At 34.5% G+C, this 27,513-nt stretch overlaps 1 protein-coding gene and 1 long non-coding RNA gene across 15 annotated transcripts in view; one reads left to right on the top strand and one right to left on the bottom strand.

Moving 5' to 3' along the window:
- Window positions 1–27,513, bottom strand: part of CCDC88A (coiled-coil domain containing 88A) — a 193,960-nt gene that overhangs the window by 35,507 nt on the left and 130,940 nt on the right. For all 14 annotated transcript variants that reach the window (XM_033414195.2, XM_033414194.2, XM_004284379.3 and 11 more), the window contains 9 exons: window positions 22,153–22,234; window positions 19,170–19,328; window positions 17,544–17,690; window positions 16,806–16,950; window positions 13,823–14,007; window positions 8,155–8,292; window positions 5,507–6,577; window positions 4,039–4,166; window positions 1,182–1,320 (listed from right to left, as the gene is read on the bottom strand). In XM_033414195.2, the coding sequence (XP_033270086.1) occupies window positions 1,182–1,320; window positions 4,039–4,166; window positions 5,507–6,577; window positions 8,155–8,292; window positions 13,823–14,007; window positions 16,806–16,950; window positions 17,544–17,690; window positions 19,170–19,328; window positions 22,153–22,234 (2,194 nt within the window). The remainder of the gene's footprint in view (window positions 1–1,181; window positions 1,321–4,038; window positions 4,167–5,506; window positions 6,578–8,154; window positions 8,293–13,822; window positions 14,008–16,805; window positions 16,951–17,543; window positions 17,691–19,169; window positions 19,329–22,152; window positions 22,235–27,513) is intronic.
- LOC125960820 (uncharacterized) lies at window positions 13,899–18,682 on the top strand. Its single transcript, XR_007470867.1, has 3 exons — window positions 13,899–14,033; window positions 16,670–16,739; window positions 18,519–18,682. It is a non-coding gene; the product is annotated as an uncharacterized LOC125960820 (long non-coding RNA).

The raw sequence follows: 27,513 nt of genomic DNA, 5'->3' as shown, positions 1-27,513 counted from the left end.
AGACTGCTTAGGGGAAAAATGATCTCTCATTGCTAAATTATATTTGTAATTAAGAGAACTATAAATACCTAATAGGCAGCTACACCTTTGAACTTCTGAGTGCAGCAACTCTTAAATCTTAAGTCTGTGAAGATCTTAAATCCATGCCTTGGAGTTGTTGCAAGAGATGATGACTGCTATGAAGCATGAAGTCTCAAAGCCAGGGCAGCTCCCACACACAACCAACAGTCATCTGGTGAGAAGATGACTCTCAGACAATTATATGAAGATGGACACCTGATAGTGCCCTACCATCAGCTTATATTTCCTATAGTGTTCTGAATCATATGGCTCTAAATGTGGCCTATAGTAAACTTGCTGGTTTGAATGTTTGGTTGACTGTAAAACCATTCTGGGTATGACTACAGAGCTGATAAAAGGGAGAATAAGGCACAACGCGATTCTACCAATCTACCATACACTAACCCTATGGAAAGCGCAAGCCCCTTCAATTTCAGTTTATTCAGGTGGGGAAAATAGTAGCCCCTGCCTCACATACTTCACTGAATAAGTCCAAATATCACAAGAAAACAAATTTAGAAAAGACCTCAAATTTTTGGATTAAGTGCTTTCTTATACCACACATACTATTTCCCTCTACTTGCTATCCTCACACCCATATCTTTGTCTACCAAATTTTTACCTGGATTCTCAATAGGAAAAGAGTGCCCGTGAAGTGTCAGAATCACACTGAGAGTTCTTCCCAATGAAATAAGCCTGCCTCTTCCCCATCCCACTCTCACAATTCTGATATGTCCCTTACTGCATGAGGGACATTCATAGATGAAATAGGATTGAATAAATTATAGTGTATAGACAAAATAGTTTGTTACAAACTACATGACAAAGATCTGTTTAAGAATATTCTAAAATTTAAGAAAAAGGAAGAATAGACAAAATGTTAATAAAATTGTTTCATTTTTATTTTCTACTTTACACTTTTCTGTCCAAATATTTGACAATTTGGGAGTTCCCTGGTGGTCCAGTGGTTAGGACTCGGTGCTTTCACTGCCAGGCCCTAGGTTCAATCCAGGATCAATCCCTGGTCAGAGAACTAAGATCCTGCAAGCCGTGCAGTGGGGCCAAAAAAGAAAGAAAAAAAAAAAGACAATTAAAATTCTTTCCAAGGAAGTCACACTTACTGTTTTAAGTTCTTGGCGCAACTGCTGGTTATAATTTGTGGACTCTTCTAATCGAGCTTCTAATGCAGCGATTTTTTCTTCTTTTATTTCAAGGGACTTCTTTAGAGTAGATTCTAATTTTGATTCCAAAAGTTTGTATCTATAATCCAAGTATAAAAATAATATAGTTCATTATTGGAGGTCAGAAAATTATTTTTAAAGATAATTTATGACCACAGATACTGATATTATAAATAGACTTTATAAAATAGTCTTTTTTAAAAAGAAGCAAATTAAATTATCCTGCTCTTACTGCCCACTCCCCCTTTTAAACTATTCCTGGTAATGAAAAAACAAAAAATCACTGAGTAAATCACAGCTCCAAATTACATTTTAGGTTGTCAAAAGCAAAAATTAGTACTCAAAAAAAAAAGGCATCTGGAAGATCTGAATCTCAAAATATTCCTTTCAGTTTTATAAGAATAGAATCTATACAAAGAGTAAGTGGATGGATTTATCACATTATTAAGCATTCATCTATGATATTAATATGTAATGTATTTATACAAGTACCTATGAATAGTTGACTTAAAGCTCACTGAAGACTTTACATTCAGGGTGTAGAGTACTTGCAGAATATTAAAAAAAAAAGGAATGATATGTTAAGACACAAGATACTGGTGACAGAACAGGAAGAGGAAGATAGATCTGAGTGTCAAAATTTTAGTTATCTTTTTGAATGGTGGGTTAATAAATATTTATATTATTCATAAGAGTTTTATTTTTTTACAAAAAAGGACAGTTCATGAACACACTTTGAGAGTGAACCACAGACTAGGAATTACGGATTAATCTATTTCTACACCTGAGAACCTCAATGACTAAACCAAATAAAAACCTAAAGTACAAATATGAGAAAATTTTATCATACTCTGCCCCTTACTGTAATTAATTTGTGTGTATATATTTTCTGCTCAGCCAGATTTTAAGTTCATTGAGAAAAGAGAACAAATCTCACTCATTTTGGTATTGGCTTGAGTCAACAAACAATTTTAAAGCATGTAATGAGTGTGACTTTGGATATATTAAATTTGTGATGCCTGAGTTCTGGACTGTCCAGATAGAGATGTCCAGTAAGCAGAGAATAATATGGGTATTAGCTGAGATGATGGACAGGAATGCTCATGGAATGGATAAGAGGCTTAACAACATAACCCTAGGAAACCATATTTAAAGAGAAGGCAAAGGAAAAAGAGCTGTTAAAAGAGAAAGACAAGAGTGATCACATTGCACTCTGTTTGAAATTCCACCACTAAATTTACTTTGTTGCACTCTATTTATACATTCAATTCCACAGTTAGACTGTATATTCCTTGATGGCAAGAATAAATATCTTAATAATAAAGGGGGGTCAGAGGAAACAACATCAGTTGAAAGATGAAAAGGTTAGACTAACAAAAGAATTAGGGATACCATCTGAGATTAGAGGTAAAGACAGATGCAGATACACATAATTCTAAGATGGAGGGGATGGAATGTTAAGGGAATTTATGTCTGTGAACTCTAATTTTCTTTGTGATGTTAAGGTTAACTTACTTGCTGAGAAAGAAGCAGGTTTAGTGGCTTAAGACACTTTGTTTCCTGATCCCCCCGATTCGATCATAGTTATTAACTGATCTCAATTCCCTTTCCTAAAAGTTTTATTTCAATATACATACCCTTATCTCCATATCTAATGCTTTCATTATAAATGAAAATGTGTGGATTAATGAATACACTTACATCTTGCCTAGACTATTACATAGCTTCCTAAATGGTCTCTGTACCTTCAAATTTGTCCCTTTTCTAATCCATCTATAATGTCACTCACGATTGCTCAAAACACCTTTGTGCTTTATTTGCATGGAATGCCCTTCCCCATTTCCACCTTGCAAATTTCTGTCATTCTTCAAGATCCAGCTAAAACATTATTATTTATTTGATGACTGATAATCAGCAGGTAATAAAAGCTTAATTAACATTGATTAATTGTATGAAGTAAGGTTTGGGAAGAGATACCACAGTGTGAAGGGCCCCTCAAAAGCTGGGTTTGTAAATTTAAAACAGGGTCAGTTAAGGCAGCTGCATGGTTTACTGTACTTTTTGCTCTACATTTAAAATGTCTTACACATGACAGGTAGAAAATCTGAATAAAGCAGAGATGCATATTCAGTATCTATATTAAAAGATAGTCAACTAAATTGTCCATTAACAATGTGTTTAACTCAAAAAATCTTTTCTCATGAAATATCTATATAGTAATTAATTCAATTAAGATTGCTTGAATTGATTGCTAGAATAAATGCCTCAAATTACCTCTATTTGTTATTATAGAACTAACTTTTAAAAGTATCAATCTATTCTATTAACTTTGAATATTCTCAAAATTACATAAATAAATCCCATATAATCAGCATTAATTTTTCCTATATACATTTAATATAAAATATACTTACTAGAACAGTAATAATGGGTAGACAGCAAAAATACAAATTATATAGTTACAAAAATTCCAATGAATTAAAATCTAGTGTACAAAAAACAATATTCTTAACAATACACACTTCTATTCTAGCTGGAATCACGTGGCTAACTAGATGCCAAATAGTAGACTACTTGAAAATCCAATTAACTGATAGACTATATTTACCATGGTAAATTCTCTTTAAACCTGTTGAACATTCTCAAATTAAAATATATAAGTTAATTTTTTATTCTGTTTGTCAAGCCTTCGTTTTTCACATTATTTTCATACCTTAATTGCTTCTCAGTCTCAAAATTAATGTTTGAAAAACAAAAAAATTATTTCCACTGTTTCTCAGATAGACTTAGTACTCACCTGTCATCAGTACTCTGCTCATCATGTAAGAGTCGTTCTTTATTTAACCCTATCTTCTCAAGCTCATGAGTTAATTTTTCAAGATCATTATTCATTTGTTGAGTCTTCAGTTTTTCACTCACCAAATCCTTATTTTAAAAGTAATGTAAAACTCACATGAGCGTTATGAACATAAACATCCGAGAAATTCAGCCAAGATTCCAACTACCACCATCCAGGAATACATACAATTTAAACCAGGAAAGACAGAAATGCTGTTGCTGAGCTTTTCCTTCACCAATAAAAAAGAGTTAGGCAACAAAATTATCACCTAGTTCAAAGAGTATTGTTTTCCTTCTTTTAGTTTGCTAATAGTTCGTTTTAACTTTTTAGTGTTTAAAAACTAAAAGGAGAAACTTGTACTTGTGATTACACACCTTAGGCTTGAAAACTGTGGGGAAAACAACACATATGCATTAACTTAATAATGAACTAGAACCTTATTGCACATTTCTTCCTATGAATATATGTTGGATATAACACCCTTCTCCCACCACAAGCACCCCTCTCCCAGTGGAAGAGGCCTAAGATATTGAATTGAATAACTACGAGGAATTCTTAGAGATGGGACCAGGAACCTATTGTTCATGTCTGTAAGACTGTAGAACAACAGAAAGTAAAAAAAAAAAAAAAAAAAAAGGATAATAATGGTCTCTTCTCAATGCCTCTTTAGCAGAAAGGCATATTTCCCAATGTGAGCTTCTGCCAGAATGCCAACTAAGATATTTTTCAATTGAACTTAAAGGGTTATCATATATAGTATAGCATAGGGATAGCAAGTAAGAGCCAAGCATGGTATCTCCTGAGCTATACCAACAATTTATTGCCAATCTACTCATAAATTTCAGAATTCTTCTCAACACACAGATCCAACCAACTACCAATTCTTCAACGTTGACCTTTAAATTCAATCTGATTTGCATTCTGTAGCTTAGAAGTCAAAATTCAAGGGGCTTTGAAGTCTGAAAGATCTGGATTTAAATCCAGGAATCCAAATCTACCATTGTGGTCTTAAGTAAGTTACTTAATGTCTCTGAACCTCAATTTTCTAATCTAATGGAGATAACACCTATAAAGGATTGGCTGTAAAAACTGTCCAGTATTTGGCACATTCAATAATTAGTAGCTATCACATTCAGTAACAGTTTTGATCAAAGGTTTTAATATTACTCTGAAATAAAAATATAAAATTATAATGTAATAAATAAGTCAGATAACACATGGAAACCTTATTATTACAATTTCTTTAAAAATACAATTTATATTTACTCCTTAGTTTAACAAATGTAGGAAACTTGGAAACTGCTTCTAATTCTAAATTTCTACTTTGAACCATAAATAGATGATGCAAATTACTGCAATAAAAGTTAAAGAGCCCTGAGTTAAAAATATAAAAAAATCTGTCTGAAATTTAAGTAACTATATTTACCTCTCGTAATGTAACTAAAGTTTTTATATCAATAGTTGCTCTTTTCACAAGCTCCTTATTTTCTTTCTCTAATTCTTTCAGACGAATGCAGGATTCTTTATAAATACCAATCTCTTTGAAAAGGGTTTTGTTTTCTTTTTCCAAATTTCCAATTTTCACATTATTTTCTTCTAATGTGGTATCTTTTATTTCTGCTTGTTGTCGGAGTCTCTTATTTTCCTTCTCCAGTTGTTTCTTATCCTTTTCCAGTTGAGAAGTCTCTTGTTCTAATGATCTGTTTTCTTTTTCTAGCTGTTCTAGTCTTTTGCTAGATATTTTTAACTCTTCTAGGTTTTTCTGCAATGTTTGATTTTCCATCTCTAAGTCTTGTAGTTCACTTTCCAACTGCTGAATTTTTTTATTGCTGTTTTCTAGAGCTTTCTGTAGCCTTTGATTTTCTGTATCTAAACCCTGGTAGCTAACCTCTAAGCGTTCTGTTTTCTTGAAAGATGCTTTCATGAGCTCTAAACCTTTCTTAAGTTGTTCTTTTTCACTTTCCAGTTCTTTGTTTTCTAGTTGTAGCTGAGCCATTTTCATGCTTGCACACTTTAAAGATTCTACATTCCTTCGCAGTTCTAAGTTTTCCTCATCAAGCTGGGAATTCTCTTTCTCTAGGGATTCTAACTGAAAAGTAAGGTTTTTAAAGCTATCCAATGTCTTTTTATATTTCCTATTTTCTCTTTCTAGCTCTGAATTTTCTTGTTCTAAGGCCTCAATTTTTTCACAAGTAATTTTTAAATTGGTTATCTTTTTCTGTAACAATTCATTTTCTTTTTCAAGATGATGTAACTCATTTTCAAGTTCTTCTGCTCGTTCTCCTTTTTCTTTATAATGTTCCAATTCTTTTCTGATTTGCCTTTTTTCAAATTCAATCTTGCTTAGCTTGCTACTTGTTTCCTTGATAGATTCATGGAGAATTTTATTTTCTTTTTCAATGTCTTTCACCCTTGCTTCAGCACTTATCTGGGAGCGCTGCCTTAAGGAGGACACAGTTTGATTCAGATGTTCATTTTCCTGTTCCAATATTTTAATCTAATTAAAAAAAAAGAAAGGAGAAAATTTAAAACTTAACTGAACATGAATTAAATATTTTAACTTACATAGTTTTCCCCCCTCCAAAAACTAACAGGGAAATCACACCATAAAAAGGTGCTAAGGGCTTCCCTGGTGGCGCAGCGGTTGGGAGTCCGTCTGCCGATGAGGGGGACGCGGGTTCATGCCCCAGTCTGGCAAGATGCCGCGGAGTGGCTGGGTCTGTGAGCCAGGGCCGCTAGGCCTGCACATCTGGAGCCTGTGCTCCGCAACAGGAGAGGCCACAACAGTGAGAGGCCCGCATACCACACACACACAAAAAAAGGTGCTAAAACCGTCTACCTTAATTTTAATTCCAACAAATATTTACTGAGAAATCACCATGTACATATACTGACAAGTCTTTGAAGTTCACATCTTTAGAGAATCCATAATGTAAAGGAATGGTTAAAAGAAATGTATTGAATATTAATCAAAATGATCTTCAGATCATTTATGGTTACATGATTTAAATTCAAATATGAGTATAGGTGAAATGTACATACATATCTTCTTGAAGATACAAGCTTTTACGTTCATTCAATAGATTTCGCAATGCATATACACAGTGAGTCCTCAGTAAATACACTATTTGCTCTATGTGCATGTATATTGGTGTGTATATGTGTGTATTTATTCCCTAAAAGAATTCTAATTTTGAAACATCAAAATAACAAAATCTCTGGTACATTTTAAAACTAGTCCATCCAATTTATACCATGGCCTACTGTAATGGTTCTTAAAATCCGGTGTGTAAAACAGTCCCGAGAACCTTGTAAAAGTAGAGATTCATACTTAGCTCTAGAATTTTTCTTCTGTAGCTCTATGGAAATCTGTATTTTTATAGGTGGCCTGAGGACTATACCTAGATAATACAAAACAAATCATTTGACTGCTTTTTTTTTTTTTTTTTTTTCCTTTTTGGCCACACCGTGCAGCATGCAGGGTGTGGGATCTCAGTTCCCTGACCAGGGATCAAACCCATGACCCCTGCAGTGTAAGCGCAAAGTCCTAACCACTGGACTGTCAGGTAAGTCCCCATTTTACTTCTAAAAATTAGAAAATTTAAAACAGCCAGTCACTTAATCTATTCAATTCTCAGTTTCCTCAAGCATAAAATGAGAATAACCAATAAACACTTGAAAGCAAGTATGAAAATATCCAAGATATGTGCTGCGACCACTTGTCCCTCCTTAGTGGGATCAGAGTAGAGCTGCATTTCACCCCAACTTCATTCAGGGACTTTAAAATCTGCAGTTCTATTCCACTGACACTTGAAAGCAATTCAAACACAGGTACCACAAAATTTTATACCAGATAATTATTAAGCACACTGGCAATTTAAAAAATTCTAAGCTTTCCCTTCAACTTTCCTAAAATGTATGGGACAGAAAATAAGTTAAAACCATAGTTATGTTAAAATCTAAAAAATTCTAAAATATTTCCATTTAACGTTATTATGAACATTTTGCACAAGCTTTAAAATAACTTGTGTTAATAAATTTTAAAATATGTTGCTTAATAGGAAATTTAAGAACCTGTCTCTCTGAATTTTCTCTAAGTGTTTCAATTGTTTTTTCAAGCTGAGCTTTCTCCTTCATTAGATCCTTGCTTAAATTCTGACAATTCTGAAGACTTTGCTTTTCTTGAATAATCTCATTTTCAAGAATTTCAACCTGGAGAAAAAGAAACCACAAAACAATATATCATTAAATATTTCACAATAGTGGAAACATGTAAAAACAAAAGCTAATCATTGAATAAAGGATAGAACACAGTTTTAATACTCAAATTTAAGAATTTCATAGAAATTTAAGAAATTTAAGAATTTCATAGAAAAATTCAAGTATTGATAACATTCCAAGCTAATTTTAGCAGCTGTATAAAATGTACAGAACATGACTATCTTTCTTATCCTCTGCATCTTTGAGAGCAAAGTTCTACTTCTAAACACAAACATAACTAAATACATACACACATGCCATATGAAGAATGTACAAATCTTATTGAAAACTCTCTTGGCTTGAATGGATTTGTAAAGTGAAATTTTAATTAGTCAAGGAATTTCAGCGTTCAAGAAGGAAAAGATGAGAAAATGAGGAAACAAGAAGGGACTTGGATTAAAATAAAAAGAAAAGAGAAAGAAAAAAGGAGACTACTAGAGAAAAATAAGGTCTGAACAAAGCTCCAGCAAATAAATTATACGTTTAAATTTATTATGAATTACACATTTTAAAGATATAATAAAGTATGAGGTTAATAAATATGAAAAAGCAAATTCAACTTCAAAATATACCAAACTATTGATTTCCCATTATATAACATATTCAAACCAGGTAATAAAAAATATAAAGAAGATTTGGGTATGTAAAATACTCCACTTCAAGTTTAAATATTACTTAAATCCTTATATTAATAGTAAGGAACTCTAAGAAATAATATCTCAAAAGCATCAAGTCACAAATCTAATCCAATAACTCAATTCAACATTAATTTATACAATCAGGAAACTTTAAGCTATTAATAACTAATCTGGTTCTCCCATTATTGACTGAAATATATGGATAGTAGTTATTTAATTAAATGCATCTGTTGTGTTATGGAATTCAAGTGAAACATTCAGCTTACAAAAGATATACAATGAATTGATCAAAAATTCCTGGAATCATAAGAATTTACTAATTAGACTTTAAAGCTAATTTCAAAATCAAATTTCCAGATCCAATTATAGTGACAACAAAAATAAAACTGTTCCAAATTCTAAATGGCCACTCTTACTTTAACACTATATTTATTGTGAAATACTTATTAAGATTATTTGGTTAATGAACTAAAGATGATGCAAAAACGTTTTAAGAGAGTAAAAATCTTGCAAGAAAATCAAGGAGTCTAGTCTACCTGCATTATCAAAGGCAGTAGTTCTCAGGGCATGGCTCCAAAACAGCAGAATGAGCATCCCCTAGGAACTTGTTGGAAATGAGAATTCTTAGCCCCCACCCCAGACCTACCAAATGACAAGCCCTGGGCATAGAGCTCAGCAATCTGTACCTTAACAATTCCTGAAAGTGATTCTGAGGCATACCTGTTCAAAACTACTGGTCTAAAAATTAGAGGGATTTTCATAACCGAGTCTAGAAACCCAGGATCCATCGAAGGAAAAACTAGACATGGCTGACTACAAATAGAAATAAAAATTAATTCATAAGGACACATGTATAAGAATATTTATTACAGTATTCTTCACAGTGACCAAGAACAGGAAACAAAAGTGAAAGCACATTTTAGAGAGTATATGTGATGGGAGGGGTTCATAATAAAAATATCAGGTATGCTTTTATAATATGATTTCTATTTATGTATAGTGTGTGTGTGTGTGTGTGTGTGTGTGTGTGTGTGTATGGGCAGAAAGATATGCAAAAATAAATTACTTGGTCTAACTGTCCCACAATTGGAAAACAGAATATCTTAGAGATATTGCAGGTTTGGATCCAGACCACTGCAATAAAGCAAATACCGCAATTAAATGAGTCACATGAGGGCTTCCCTGGTGGCACAGTGGTTGAGAGTCCGCCTGCCAATGCAGAGGACACGGGTTCGTGCCCCGGTCCGGGAAGATCCCACATGCCGCGGAGCGGCTGGGCCTGTGAGCCATGGCCGCTGAGCCTGTGCTCCGCAACGGGAGAGGCCACAACAGTGAGAGGCCCGCGTACCGCAAAAAAAAAAAAAAGAGTCACATGAATTTTACAGTTTCCCAGTGCATATAAAAGCTGTGTTTACACTACACTGTAGTTTATTAAGTGTGCAATAACATTATGCCTAAAAAACCAATGTACACACCTTCAAATACTTTACTGCTAAAAATGTTAACCATCATCTGAGCCTTCAGCAAATCATAATCTTTTTGCTGGTGGAGGGTCTTGCCTAGTCGTTGATGGTTGCTGACTGACCAGCGTAGTAGTTGCTGAAGGTTGGGGTGACTGCAATTTCTTATGCGTTGATTGACTCTTCCTTTCATGAATGATTTCTCTGTAGCATGCAATGCCATTTAACAGCATCAGAATATTTTTCAAAATTGGAGTCACTTCTCTTAAACATTGCCACTGCTTTATCAACTTTATGTAATATTCTAAGTCCTTTGTTATCATTTCAACTATCTTCACAGCATCTTCACCAGTAGATTCCATCTCAAGAAACCACTTTCTTTGCTAACACATAAGAAGCAACTCCTGATCTATTAAAGTTCTATCATGAGAGTGCAGCAATTCAGTCACATCTTCAGGCTCCATTTCTGATTCTGGTTCTTTTGCTATTTCCTCCACATCTGCAAAACTTCCTCCACTTAAGTCCTGAACCCCTCCAAGTCATCCATGAGGGTCAAAATCAACTTCTTTCAAACTCCTATTAATGTTGTTACTTTGACCTCTTCCCATGAATCGCAAATGTTCTTAATGGCATCTAGAATGGTGAATCCTTTCCAGAATGTTTTCAATTGACTTTGCCCAGATCCATCAGAGGAATCACCTTCTATGGCACCTATAGCCTTACAAAATATATTTCTTAAAGAATAAGACTTGAAAGTCGAACTTACTCCTTGATCCATGTGTGGCAGAATGGATGTTGTCTTAGTGGGCATGGAAACATGAATCTCATTTTAAGTCTACACCAGAGCTCTTAGGTGAACAGGTGCATTGTCAATGATCGGCAGTATTTTGAAAGAAATTTTTGTTTGAGCAGTAAGGTCTCAAAAGTGGGCTTAGAATAGTCAGTAAATCATATTATAAACAGATGTGCTGTCACCCAGCCTTTGTTGTTCCACTGAGAGAGCACAGGGAAAGTAGATTAAACAGAATTCTTAAGGGCCCTAGGATTTCTGGAATGGTAAATGAGCACTGACTTCAATTTCAAGCCACCAGCTGCATTAGCCCCTTACCAAGAGAGTCAGGCTGTTCTCTGAAGCTTTGAACCTAGGCACTGACTTACCCTATCTAGCTATGGAAGTCTTAGACGGCATCTTCTTCCAATAGAAGGCTGTTGTGACTACGCTGAAAATCTACTGTTTAGTGTAGCCACCTTAATTAATTATATTAACTAGATATTCTGGATAATTAAATACAGCTTCTACATCAGCACTTGATGCTTCCTGTTGTACTTTTATGTTATGCAGACAGCTTCTTTCCTTCAATCTCACAAACCAACCTCTGCAAGGTTCAAACTTCTCTTCTGAAGCTTCCTCACCTCTCTCAGCCTTCAAAGAATCAAAGAGAGGGCATTGCTCTGGATTAGGCTTTGGCTTAAGGGAATTTTGTGGCTGGCATGTCTTCTATCCAGACTACTAAAACTTTCTCCATATCAGCAATAATGCTCTTTCACTTTCTTATCATTCATATATTCACTGGAGTAGCACTTTTAATTCCCTTCAAGAACTTTTTCTTTGAACGCACAACTTGGCTAACTGGTGCAGGAGGCCTATCTCTCAGCCTGTCTTGGCTTTCAACACGCCTTCTTCACTAAGCTTAATCATTTCTAGCTTTTGATTTAAAGTGAGAGACGTGCAACACTTCCTTTCACTTGAACACAGAGGCCACTGTAGGTTATTAACTGGCCTAATTTCAATATTGTTTGTCTCAGGGAATATGGAGGGCCAAGGAGAAAAAGAGAGACGGGGGACTCACCAGTCAGTGGAGAAGTCAGAACACACACACCATTTATGGGTTAAGTTCACTATCTTACATGGGTGCAGTCTGTGGCGCCCTCAGACAATTACAATACTAACATCAAAGATCACTGATTAGACATCACCATAACAAATACAATAACAATGAAAGAGTTTGAAATATTGTGAAAATTACCAAAATGTGACACAGAGACACGAAGTAATAAGCAAATGCTGTTAGAAAAATGGTTCTGATAGATTTGTCTGAAGCAGGGTTGCCTTAAACTTTCAAGCTGTAAAAACCACAATTATCTGTGAAGTAAAATGCAATAAAAAAAAGGTACACTTGTATTTCTTTTCAAAGTCTAGTTAAAATTCAGGTTTCATAATCCCTAAATTGTGGTCTCTAAATACCACTTCCCACTAAAAGGAACAAGCGCTTTTTGGAGAAATGGCTGTTTTCAGGACTGAGGCAGGAAATGTTTAAGAGAACACTTTGTCGTGGTAGAAAGCAAGGAAGCTCTCCAGGAGAGCTAAGGTCATGTCATAAGGATTCAGGAAGCAGCTTAAAGAGTTGGGAGAGTAAGAAAAATAAATACAGTGTATTAAAATGCTTTACATATTTTTAAATCCATGAGTTCATAACAACACTAAAACAAACAACAAACTCACTCATTAACTATCTCAGGAGGATATGAGAGAACTGATTCATTACTAGGAAACTGGTAAATAAAGGTAAAGAATCAAACATTCATCCTACTTTACCCCTAAGAGCTGTTCTCAGAGTAACCAGTGGTGTTTTTTTTTTTTTAAACCAATAGTTTTTAAAAAGAAAAGTTTTTTCTTATAGAAATACTCCAGCTACCAAATTAAGAAGGGATGATATAATATCAAGATTTTGTAACCTCTGATTAATTCAGGGATCTAAGCAAATGATTTTCTATGACAACTAACATCACAGAAAGAGAGACAACCAGACATGTGCCCCCTGTTTGAGGTTTCTTCAATAGAAAAATTGCTAGGAAAGAAGAGTCAATCTATAGACTAAAAAAGACTTAAGGGACCCATCAACTGATTGAATGTACTGATCTTATTTGGATTCATATTCAAATAAAATATTTTTTAAAAATCTTAATAGATTTGGAAAAATTTAAATGCTGGCCCAAAACTATGATTTTTTAAGTGTGATAATAATAAGTGTTCTTTTTTAAAAAAAATCCTTACTTTTTAGAGATTTATACTGAGATATTTATTGGTGAAATAGTACGACATCTAGGATTTACTTCAAAATCATCTAGTGGCTGTTAGGAGAGTACCAAGGGTAGAAGTAAGACTGGCTATAAGTTAATAATTATTGAAGCTGAATGAATGAGTCTAGAGCTGAATGAGTTCATTCACTTCACATTTATGTAAGTTTGAAATTTTATATAATAAGTTAAAATAATATTGAGGGTACACTAAAAGTTGGAAAATAAATGTTCTATCTCAGTGCTATTTATTTATACTTTTACATATACTTTTTTACATTACATTAAATATTAATTTTTATTTACCTTCTTACTTAGTCTTTGATTTTCTTTTTCAATTTTCAGGATTTTGGAAGTGGTGCCTTCTGTAGAATCCATAGTACTCCGAAGCTCTTCTACAGTTTTTGTCAAACTCTGATTTTCCATCTCCAACTTCAACAACCTACTTGATGTCAATTCATTTACCTCATGGCCCAAGGATTTCTGTGGTGCTATAATATTGAAAAATACGTCACTGGTAAAACTATGTTTACTCTTCACTATTTAAAATATTTAGTGTAAATACACTAAATCACCTGGTCCTTAACTTTATAAAAAATTTATAAAGTTATGCAAGATAGACACAATAAGAAAAGAGATATAAAATATAGGTAAATATTGAATTTCTAATGCATCCATAAGCATTCTAGTGAAAAAAAAAGTACAAAATTTAGACTGAAGTGACTAGACTTTCAGTTCCAGTTCCATGAGAAATTAACTTTAACCTCAATGACTCTTAGGTTACTTTGACAAAATATAGTTATTACCCTGTGTATCTAATAGAGTCACTGTGTGACTCAAATAAGAAGTATAAAGCATATCCTACGTCACACTTTCAAAGATAAAGGAAAACAGTTTGAGGGGGGAAAAAATCCTAATCTGATTCTGAGAAAGGCAAGACAGTACTATACACTGGTCACTTCGAAAAAGTCTTTCTCTAAATGAAGAATCCCGGCTAATTACGTATAAACAGCAACATGCAGTCCATTCTGCCAACAGAAATCATCTTTCTAAGTAGCTTTCAGCATTCTATTTTTTAAAATAAGAAAACTGAGTTTCGACTTCTGTAAATGATGCTCTCCAGTAAGCCAAAAATAATTATTTTTAATAACCCTATAACAGACTCATTAAATATTTTGATGATATAAAAATATTAGGATTTACAAATGAAATATGACACTTAGAATTTATTTTGAAATCCTAGACTTCAGGAAGGGAAATAAACAGAAATACAGGAGGGAACTTCTGGGTCTGTCTACTTTTGTATACATTTGAAATCCTCCATTATAAAAAGCAAAGAAACACACACACACAAACATGTAGCCACACAAGTCACACATTCTTTTAAAAATGAGGCAGAGTAAAATATCTCCTAGATTTTAAGTAAAGAAAGCCTCAATTCTTATTTCAAGCTTTTGTTCTAGTCAGCACATTGTTAATCTTTTATTAAAAGCTAGTATACTAGGTAGTCATTGACTTTTTATAAATTCCGTTAGCTGTCCAAGTCTTCTTAAGTACAACTCTAATTGCATGATTTGAGGTCATGCATTTCAATTAAACAAGATCAGGCTACAAAACATATGCCTTAATAAAGCTTTCAATACTACATGCTTTGAGGAAGCTTCCAGTCAGACTACAAAGACTTTAAAAGGATACTTACGACACATTTTTAACATGGAAGATTGTCTACGTTATATTCTTAGATGAAAAAAGGAATCTTAATTGTATATACACACTGATCTGATGATATAAAAAATAACCCTGTGTAGGAAAATTCTAGAAGCAAATTTTGTGAAATGTAAAAGGCAAGAATTATTAGTGACTTTGATTTCCTTCTTTAACTTTTTCCAGAGTTTGCAAATTTTCTAGAAAGTCCCTTGTATAGTTAAAAAAAAAAACTATGCCACACTAAATGAATTTTATGTTCTATGACCCCTTCAAAACAACTGTGATATAATGATAATAATAATAAAAAACACTCAAATGCTTACTATTTACTAGGCACAGTTCTAAAGGGCTTCATTAACAAATTCAACCCTCACAACAACCCTGTAAGATAGTACTTACTATTATTATCCCCACTTAACAGGTGAGAAAACTCCTAACAGTGTAATTTTAACTGTTGTAGTAGAAAACATTTAAGTCTGAATTGTTTTCTTTGTAACTCAATTCACATGGAATACAGTAAAAAAAGTTCCACAAATATTTTAAGTAACACATCCCAGCAAATTCATTCTCAGCTGAACATAATCACTTACTATGAAGTCAATTTACATGGGGTGCCAGAATCTGGAATTAGGTTCTCAAGAGTAAAATTAGGAAAAGCCTAATAGTAATAAATATGATGAGTCATCTGTACAAGTAACTTCTTTAAGCGCCAGGTTATAAGCTCTTTCAGACCTTATGTCTACCTCACCACTATATCCTCAGGGCCTGGTATAATATTTTATACATGGTAGGTGCTTAATACATATCTGCTGAAGGAAGAAAAACAGGAATAATAATCTAAATACTGGGTAACTAAGGAATTAGGGAACGAGTCTAATTCAAATAAATGTGACCTGGGTATAATTTCAATAAAGTATTGTATAGCAGTATTAGCAAACTCAAAGCTTTAACACAAAAAGCTACATTGTATGTGTGTGCCCCAGCTTTAATAAAGAGGACAAGTTAATGTGGAGCCTAGGGAAATAGAGCCAAAAGTTAAAAATTTATCTGGGGTCTTTCATTACCTCCAGGGTATAAATGGTAGGTATAATCCCAAAATCCAACATACTGATGAAAGTAGCCATAAAGATCCTTAACTTGCTTTATTCTGGCTACATATTCACCAAAGAATATTCCCACTGCATTCTGATTTCCTATTTAGGTTTGCCTAAAGTCAAAGAACATGGTGACCAGCTAATGACTTTTCTTTTCTATTTAGTAGATGGCTGTATCTCTCAAAATAAATTAATAAACTGATATCCCAGTTTACTGTGATATGAACATGAAATTGTGCCTAACTGATCGAATCTGCTACTGCACTCAAAGTTGAGTTGTAAGACATGCAAAGATAAGGACCAGACCCAGGCATATGGAAATTAACACATTACTCTGTGAAATTCTATCTAGAGAGATATGTGGCCTTTTGTGACATCTCCAACCAGGGAAAATAAAGAACAGCAATGAAATATCCAGAAATGTAAGTATAAATACAATTTCATTTATTCATTCATCCATTTAAATCAAAAAAGAGTATTGGAAATACCTTCAGAAAGTTCACTAGTTCTGGATATTTGTTCCAGCTCCCAGCCAAGATGTAATGATTCATCCATACTTTGTTTCTGTGCCATTTCCAAAGTCATATTTTCTTCCATTAATTCTTCAATCTTTTTTCTATCCATATCACGCTCCTTTTTTATTGGCAGGGAGTAGGGAGAGAAAAGAAAGCTAAGAAACAGTACAATTTCAAGCTAATATTTTATTACTTATAACTTTCATTTATCAGAAACTGTATAATGAGATAAATTGTGAGTTCCTTAAAATTTTCACAATTTGAAGCTAGTAATCAATTATAATTATTACTGCCAGTCACTAAACTGATCAGGTCTCTGACATCTTTTTATAGTGATCTTTGAGGACACTGAAAACACCTCTTCATAGTCATTATATTGTTTTAATGATATAACAAATGATTTCTGACCCAATGATAAATTTTAGCAAATAGTTGTATTTCTATATTCTAAAGGAGTGTCTGCACAACGGCTTATTAGGGTTTTCTGAAAAGCAGTAGTCAAAATTAATAAATAATACCCCTCTGTAACAAAAGCAGAAATTTCTACTACTTCTGAATTCATATAAAATTGGAAGCATCTAATTTATTTAGCTATCTCTTCTCTGCTAAGGCCTTAAGGACACTAACCAACCTTGTCGCTATAGGGAAATCAGATAAATCTTAGAATTTTTACTTACAGGCCATGTAATAAATCTATCTTATAATACGTACCATTTCCATATCATGCAGTTTAGCCTTCAGTTGTAAATTTTCTTTTTCTAATTCATGTAATTTATCAGAACGAGCTCGAGTTCCTTCTAATTGGTCTTCCAACATGGTTTTTGTTTCTAATAAAACTTGATTGTCTTCTTTTAATTCCTGTAAACGTTTCAAGTAGGCTTTATTTGTCACAAATACATTAATATGTTAATCTTTAAAGCTCTGAAACATAAAAATTCTTTATTATAAAGTAAGACATTAAGTGGTCTTTATCAACAGTTCTATGCAAGAGTAAAGCTACTGAATAACAGAAACATAGTTGGTTTCATTTTATTTCCCAGAATTTAAGTTATTATATAAACAAAATACTCAGGACTTACATTAGGATGAATACTACTACTATAATTTCACATGAAATTGTCAGGGTATATTTAAATTCCTTAGTCACAAGGATAAAGAACTCAGTGTAAGTAGTCTTCCAGATATTTAAGACACCAATCGCCATAGAATCAGGGCTTAATTAATTTACTGAAATAGATTTAGGTTTCTCTCTACTTGAAAGTGAAGAATTTGGGGTTTTTGAGTAAAATACCAAGACTTGAATTAAGACTCACAGAATCATAAACCAAGGCTTTATCAATAAATATTTTATATAAACATCTTTAAACTCCTACGTATGTTTTGAAGACATGTTCACAAATCTACATTGCTAAGTTTAAGCCTACAGTTTATAAGCTGAAGTCAAGAGAAAGTATATTAAAACAGTGGCATCCATGAGGATCCCTTAATAGTGCCATGCATATGCCTATTTAAACAATTGACAAAGAACAAATATACACCTTATCTTTGCACTCTATTGGGTCTATCTTCTGGTAACATTCAGGCTAAGTTCTAACTTTCTCTTATAATGTTTTCATTTCCTGATTTAGCATACTCCTTCTTTCTTATCCCCATATTAAAACTGACCAAAATCTCCTCTGTTTACAGACAATGAAGAAATCATGGAGAAAGGAAAAAAGAATGCCAAGAAGCAAGGATTTTCAGATTTCTTGCTGTCAAACTCAACATCATGTAACACAGAACTGCAACCATTAACTAAGAAAAATTGCTTTTTCTACTTTGTTCATACATATATATAAAGAGAGAAGACAAATGGGGGTGGGAGGGAAGAGAGAGAGAGAGAGAGAGAGAGAGAGAGAGAGGTGGGGAGAGGGGCAGAGAGAGAGAGAGAGGGAGGGAGACAGATATTGATTTCCCCTTCATTGATCCTAATTTAGTATTCTGAGTTGAGCAGCAATCAGAAATGTGTTTCGCACTCACTTCTAGGAACGAGTTAGAAATTAGTAGAGATATATACTTTATTGTGATTTCAAAAGTGTTCATTACATGTAATACTAAATGAAGGAATGAAAGAAGAGCCCCAAAGAATTCAATAAAATGAATAGCATCCAGAAATCCCTTTTTACAAGTCTAAACAATATGCTAATCTATCATAAAATAAACACCTGATGCTATTTACAGTTTGCTCAATGTTTCCAGAGTTCCTTACATTTATTAAAGTGCATTTTAAATGCATTTTGAAAAATCATAATACTTCTAAAGAAAAGAACTGTGAATGGTTTAAATTACGTAACATACCTCAACTCTTGCCTTATAAAATTCAATATCATGTAGCCTCTCTTTGTATCTGCTAACTTCACTTTCAAGCTTATCAACTCTGACAGCCTTCTCCCGAAGCGCATCTAATTCATCTCGATACATTCTTGCAGAACGAGCATCCGAAAGCAAATTCATGTTCTAAATATAAACACATATTAATATTTAAAATATTATTTTCTATTTTCAAATTGATAATCCTTGGGTTGTACAATTTGAAGAATTTACCCAAAAAACACACAAAAAAACAATGACTTGTGTACTTTTTTTTTGGCCGCGCCCTGTGGCATGCAGGATCTTAGCTCCCTGACCAGAGATCAAACCCGTGTCCCCTGCATTGGAAGCCCAGAGTCTTAACCACTGGACTACCAGGGAAGTCCCTGACTTGTGTACTTTATTATTATTATTTTAAAATTATTTATTTATTTGCACCGGGTCTTCATTGTGGGAGGCGGGCTCCTTAGTTGCATTTCACCAGCTCCTTACTTGCGGCACATGAGGTCCTTAGCTGTGGCATGCAAACTGTTAGTTGCGGCATGCGTGTGGGATCTAGTTCCCTGACCAGGGATTGAACCCAGGCCCCCTGCATTGGGAGCGCAGAGTCTTATCCACTGCGCCACCAGGGAAGTCCCTGACTTGTGTACTTTAAAAGTGTCATTTTTGTGGGACGATAAGGCCAAGTGGTTAAGGCGATGGACTGCAAAAAGTGTAAATTCAATGGTATATAAATTACACCTTAATTATTTTTTTTAAATGGGGAGATAAAAAAGCCTTTTTTAAAACCAAGAATATGCATTTTAAACATATATGTTTCTAGGGACTTCCCTGGTGGTCCAGTGGCTAAGACTCCATGCTCCCAATGCAGGGGGAGTGGGTTTGATCCCTGGTCAGAGAACTAGATCCCACATGCTGCAACTAAGAGTTTGCATGCTGCAACTAAAGATCCCAAATGCAGCAATGAAGATCCTGCACATGGCAATGAAGATCCTGCATGCCACAACTAATACTCAGTGCAGCTAAATAAATAAATGAATATTAAAAAAAAAATAAAATTAAAAAAAAATATGTTTCTATACAAAAATAAAAGCATATGCTGTATAAAAACTTTTATATATAATGTTCTCCATTAAGAATGTAAAAAATATTCAGGATATTTTAAAGTAAGTAAACCTCTCCTCAACATAACCATTTGCAATGAATTTAAGGTGAAAAGTTAAGTTTAAAATGCCAGATAGTAAAAACACAGAAGAGGTAAACTCTTACAAAAGTTGATCATTAGTTACTTTAGAGAAATAATGTTTCTATCCAGACATGTTACCAAAATCCTGCTGAGTTTTTTGTTTGTTTGTTTGTTTGTTTTTCCGGTACGCGGGCCTCTCATTGTTGCGGCCTCTCCCGCTGCGGAGCGCAGGCTCCAGACGCGCAGGCTCAGCGGCCATGGCTCACGGGTCTAGCCGCTCCGCGGCATGTGGGATCTTCCCGGACCGGGGCACGAACCCATGTCCCCTGCATTGGCAGGCGGACTCTCAACCACAGCGCCACCAGGGAAGCCCATGCTGAGTTTTTAATACTTTCACATGAATGATTACTTGCATATGATTAGTGCATATCTTTACGCCATTTGAAATAAGTATTAAAATTCAACCTTTTTAAAGCCCTCTTGTAATCCTTTGAGTAGCAGTAATCAAAGTGCGATCCAGGGAAATCTGTGGGTCCCTGAAACCCTTCCAGGGAATTCATGAGGTCAAAACTATTTTCATAATAATACTAAGACAGTACTTGCTGTTTTCACTCTCATTCTCTCATGAAGGAACAGTGGAGTTTTCCAGAGGCTACATACATGGCATGTGATATCTTAACAGATTGAATGCAGAAATATTCAATAGATATGAGAATCTGGTAGTCTTCAATTAATCCAGGCATTTAAAGAAGACTTGCCAAAAATATAAAAGACTACTATTCTTCTAATTTTTTTTTTGTTTTGGAAAATAATGGTTAATTACTATATAATTTTTATGTTAACATGGAGTGGATTGAGTATTATTTTTAAATGAATTAATAAATACTTTTAAAATTCTTAGTTTTGATTTCAAATATAGTAAATTCCAGTAAAGAGAATACACATTAAATAATCCTCATTAATCTTCAAGAGTAAAGAAGGGTCTTGAGACCAAAAAGATTGAGAACCACGATTTTAGATGGAACACAAATACAAAAAAACCCTGCTACCAAGAAGTGGAATAGCAGCAACAGCAAACCTAAAACTAAAAATTATGATCCCTAGATTCATTCATCTAGAAAGTTCCCAGTTTATGATTCCACAAGTGAAATGTTCCCTGAATTTAAAATGGCAGGTTAGGTGAAGTAAGGAGAAGAAATAATTATCCAGCCTTACCCCAATCCTTACCATTTATGGGTTAAAGAAGACCTCTTGTACTACCTCTAAATGAAAACGAAACATTACAGAGTAATTAAAAGAAGCAAATTCTTAAACAGTCTTGGTTCAAGATGAAAAAACACAAAGCATTAGAAAAATAAAAATAGTATTTAAAAAAGTAAAAGTTTGGATCTTATTTAGTAGAAACAGTGAAAAATTAAAAAGCATTCTGTCATATGTAAGGTTAACATAAAGCACCATCAGACAGCAGAGACCTAGAGGTGTTCCAGCTTCCAAGCCCACAGAAGCCAATACATAAAAAAGAGAAACATGGAATTGGGCCAGTCCTAAGAGTCTCCTTGGAATCTTAGCAAAGTTTGAATAGAACTAATAGAAAAAAAAGAAAACTCCAAAGACCTTTCTAGTTTTGATTTCTAGTTTTGGTTGTGGCATTTTTGAAGAGAGAAACACTGAAAAAGTCATTGGATCTCATGAAACCTCAGGAAGCAGTAAGGCAAATGTTATATATTATAAGGAGAAAAATCAATTTCCAATTGATCCTATATAATAAAAGTTCCAGGTACAAACCTCTTGTTGCAGCCTTTTTAGTTCTATTTCCATTTGCTCAAGTTCTTGTTTACAGTCCAACAACTGTTCAGTCTTTTCCTCCCTTAAATGCAAAAAATATTTATTGAATAATAAACTTAATGCTTTGAAAACTATGATCATCATCTGTATCGATACAAATTTATTATCATTACTAAACATCTAGTTTAACATAGTACTGGCCATAACCCCAACCTAGGGAAAAAGATAAAGAAATTGGTATTAGGAATTTATATGACTGGATGTCATGATACTCTCCCAAGGCTAAGAACCTCAGTGACTAATGTCCTCATAGTTCATAAGGTAGCTTCTCTCTCTTCATCTTTTCTGCCATCCCCCAATTCTCACTCTCCTTTAGCTCTTTCTCCCTCTCTGCCTAGTCAAAGACAAATAAGCTGGAAGAGTTTTTATGAAAGGCAATATTATCTGGGTCTGAGACTTCTAACAGTCTCCAAACTATTTTTTTTAATAAATTTATTTATTTATTTTTGGCTGTGTTGGGTCTTAGTTGCTGCGCGCGGGCTTTCTCTAGCTGTGGCGAGCGGGGGTTCTCTTTGTTGCGGTGTGTGGGCTTCTCACTGCGGTGGCTTCTCTTGTTGCGGAGCACAGGCTCTACGCGCGCGGGCTTCAGTAGTTGTGGCTCGGGGGGCTCTAGAGCGCAGGCTCAGTAGTTGTGGCTTGAGGGCTTAGTTGCTCCGTGGCATGTGGGATCTTCCCGCACCAGGGCTGGAACCCGTGTCCCCTGAATTGGCAGGCAGATTCTTAACCACTGAGCCACCAGGGAAGCCCCAAACTATTTAAACATTTACAACAACCTAAAGAAAATGATACACTGCCACAGATACCTAATACATTTTTGACCGGAGACGTATTACAGCTACAGGAGTTAGTTACTGCAAAAATCCCCCTGCTAAAATCTTTATCTCTATTGGTTTCTTCCCTGTAGTCCAGACATCTTTGTATTTCTCCTACTATACACTTTTTTCTTTTTAAATTGCTTTACTTCTAACTCCCATTTTCTATCTCCCCTCCAGAGCCAAGCTTCTAAAAGTTAAGTCTCCACTCACTATCTCTACTTGTCCATCTTCTGTTCTTAAATAATAAAAAGTAAATGTTCATTATGTAAAACAATCTGTTTCTAACATCTTATACCTGCTTAGGTTTAAGTTTTTTTCACCAGAAAAATTTTTTATTGAAGTATACTTGACACACAATGTTATGTAAGTTATGGATATACACTACAGTGATTCAAAATTTTTAAAAGTTATACTCCATAAAATATTGGCTATATTCCCTGTGCTGTATGTACACAATATATCCTGTAGCTTACTTTATACATAAGTTGTACCTCTTAATCCCCTACTCTTATACTGCCCCTCCCCCTTCCCTCTACCAATTGGTAACCACTGGTTTGTTCCCTATATCTATGAGTCTGTTTCCTTCTTGTTACATTCACTAGTTTGTTTTATTTTTTAGATTCGACATATAAGTGACATCATACAGTATTTGTCTTTCTCTGTCTGACTTATTTCACTTAGCATAATACCCTCCAAGTCCATCCATGTTGTTTTAAATGGCAACATTTCATTTTTTATGGCTGCGTAGCACTCCATTCTATGTATACATACCACATGTTCTTTTTTTTTTAACATCTTTATTGGAGTATAACTGCTTTACAATGGTGTTAGTTTCTGCTTTATAACAAAGTGAATCAGTTATACATATACATATATCCCCATATCTCCTCCCTCTTGTGTCTCCCTCCCTCCCACCCTCCCTATCCCACCCCTCTAGGTGCTCACAAAGCACTGAGCTAATCTCCCTGAGCTATGCAGCTGCTTCCCACCAGCTATCTATTTTACATTTGGTAGTGTATGTATGTTCATGCCACTCTCTCACTTTGTCCCAGCTTAACCTCCCCCTCCCCGTATCCTCAAGTCCATTCTCTAGTAGGTATGTGTCTTTATTCCAGTCTTGCCCCTAGGTTCATGACCACTTTTTTTTTTGTTTTGTAGATTCCATATATATGTATTAGCATACAGTATTTGTTTTTCTCTTTCTGACTTACTTCACTCTGTATGACAGACTCTAGGTCCATCCACCTCACTACAAATGACTCAATTTCGTTTCTTTATATGGCTGAGTAATATTCCATTGTATATATGTGCCACATCTTCTTTATCCATTCAACTGTTGATGGACACTTAGGTTGCTTCCATGTCCTGGCTATTATAAACAGAGCTACAATTAACATTGTGGTACATGAATCTTCTTTTTGAATTATGGTTTTCTCAGGGTATATGCCCAGTAGTGGGATTGCTGGGTCATATGGTAGTTCTATTTTTAGTTTTTTAAGGAACTTCCATACTGTTCTCCACAGTGGCTGTATCAATTTACATTCCCACCAACAGTGCAAGAGGGTTCCCTTTTCTCTACACCCTCTCCAGCATATATTGTGTGTAGATTTTTTGAGGATGGCCATTCTGACCAGTGTGAGATGATATCTCATTGTGGCTTTGATTTGCATTTCTCTAATGATTAATGATGTTCAGCATTCTTTCATGTGTTTGTTGACAATCTGTACATCTTCTTTGGAGAAATGTCTATTTAGGTCTTCTGCCCATTTTTGGACTGGGTTGTTTGTTTTTGTGATATTGAGCTGCATAAACTGCTTGTAAATTTTGGAGATTAATCCTCTGTCAGTTGCTTCATTTGTAAATATTTTCTCCCATTCTGAGGGTTGTCTTTTCGTCTTGTTTATGGTTTCCTTTGCTGTGCAAAAGCTTTTGAGTTTCATTAGGTCCCATTTGTTTATTTTTGTTTTTATTTCCATTTCTCTAGGAGGTGGGTCAGAAAGGATCTTGCTGTGATTTAGGTCATAGAATGTTCTCCTCTGCTTTCCTCTAAGAGTTTGATAGTGTCTGGCCTTACATTTAGGTCTTTAATCCATTTTGAGTTTATTTTTGTGTATGGTGTTAGGGAGTGTGCTAATTTCATTCTTTTACATGTAGCTGTCCAGTTTTCCCAGCACCACTTATTGAAGAGGCTGTCTTTTCTCCACTGTATATTCTTGCCTCCTTTATGAAAGATAAGGTGACCATATATGCGTGGGTTTATCTCTGGGATTTCTATCCTGTCCCATTGATCTATATTTCTGTTTTTGTGCCAATACCATACTGTCTTGATTACTGTAGCATTGTAGTATACTCTGAAGTCAGGGAGCCTGATTCCTCCAGATCCGTTTTTCTTTCTCAAGATTGCTTTGGCTATTCGGGGTCTTTTGTGTTTCCATACAAACTGTGAAATTTTTTGTTCTAGTTCTGTGAAAAATGCCATTGGTTGTTTGATAGGGATTGCACTGAATCTGTAGATTGCTTTGGGTAGTAGAGTCATTTTCACAATGTTGATTCTTCCAATCCATGAACATGGTATATCTGTCCCTCTGTTTGTATAATCTTTAATTTCTTGTATCAGTGTCTTATAGTTTTCTGCATACATGTCTTTTGTTTCCTTAGGTAGGTTTATTCCTAGATATTTTATTCTTTTTGTTCCAAGGGTAAAAGGGAGTGTTTTCTTAATTGCACTTTCAGATTTTTCATCATTAGTGTATAGGAATGCAAGAGATTTCTGTGCATTAATTTTGTATCCTGCTACTTTACCAAATTCATTGATTAGCTCTAGTAGTTTTCTGGTAGCATCTTTAGGATTCTCTATGTGTAGTATCATGTCATCTGCAAACAGTGACAGCTTTACTTCTTCTTTTCCGATTTGAATTCCTTTTATTTCTTTTTCTTCTCTAATTGCTGTGGCTAAAACTTCCCAATCTATGTTGAATAAGAGTGGTGAGAGTGGGCAACCGTGTCTTGCTCCTAATCTTAGTGGAAATGGTTTCAGTTTTTCACCATTGAGAACGATGTTGGCTGTGGGTTTGTCACATATATCCTTTATCATGTTCAGGTAAGTTCCCTCTACGTCTACTTTCTGGAGGGTTTTTATCATAAATGGGTGTTGAATTGTATCGAAAGCTTTCTCTGCATCTATTGAGATGATCATATGGTTTTTCTCCTTCAATTTGTTAATATGGTGTATCACATTGATTGATTTGCGTATATTGAAGAATCTTTGCATTCCTGGGATAAACCCCACTTGATCATGGTGTATGATCCTTTTAATGTGCTGTTGGATTCTGTTTGCTAGTATTTTGTTGAGGATTTTTGCATCTATGTGCATCAGTGATATTGGCCTGTAGTTTTCTTTCTTTGTGACATCTTTGTCTGGTTTTGGTATCAGGGTGACGGTGGCCTTGTAGAATGAGTTTGGGAGTGTTCCTCCCTCTGCTATATTTTGGAAGAGTTTGAGAAGGATAGGTGTTAGCTCTTCTCTAAATGTTTGATAGAGTATGCCTGTGAAGCCATCGGGTCCTGGGCTTTTGTTTGTTGGAGGATTTTTAATCACAGTTTCAATTTCAGTGCTTGTGATTGGTCTGTTCATATTTTCTATTTCTTCCTGGTTCAGTCTTGGAAGGTTGTGCATTTCTAAGAATTTGTCCATTTCTTCCAGGTTGTCCGTTTTATTGGCATATAGTTGCTTGCAGTAATCTCTCATGATCCTTTGTATTTCTGCAGTGTCAGTTGTTACTTCTTTTTGATTTCTAATTCTCTTGATTTGAGTCTTCTCCCTTTTTTTCTGGATGAGTCTGGCTAATGGTTTATCAATTTTGTTTATCTTCTCAAAGAACCAGGTTTTAGTTTTATTGATCTTTGCTATTGTTTCCTTCATTTTTCATTTATTTCGGATCTGATCTTTATGATTTCTTTCCTTCTTCTAACTTTGGGTTCTTTTTTTTCTTCTTTCTCTAATTGCTTTAGGTGTAAGGTTAGGTTGTTTATTTGAGACGTTTCTTGTGTCTTAAGGTAGGACTGTATTGCTATAAACTTCCCTCTTAGAACTGCTTTTACTGCATCTCATAGGTTTTGTGTCTTCGTGTTTTCATCATCATTTGTTTCTAGGTATTTTTTGATTTCCTCTTTGATTTCTTCAGTGATCACTTCGTTATTAAGTAGTGTATTGTTTAGCTTCCATGTGTTTGTATTTTTTACAGACTTTTTCCTGTAATTGATATCTAGTCTCATAGCACTGTGGTCGGACAAGATACCTGATACGATTTCAATTTTCTTAAATTTACCAAGGCTTGATTTGTGACCCAAGATATGATCTATCCTGGAGAATGTTCCACGAGCACTTGAGAAGAAAGTGTATTCTGTTGTTTTTGGATGTAATGTCCTGTAAATATCAATTAAGTCCATCTTGTTTAATGTATCATTTAAAGCTTGTGTTTCCTTA

This window comes from Orcinus orca, chromosome 13 (genome assembly GCF_937001465.1).
Source record: "Orcinus orca chromosome 13, mOrcOrc1.1, whole genome shotgun sequence".
NCBI lineage: Eukaryota > Metazoa > Chordata > Mammalia > Artiodactyla > Delphinidae > Orcinus > Orcinus orca.
Note: the sequence above shows the minus strand (reverse complement) of the source record. Positions and strands in the feature narration are given on the sequence as shown.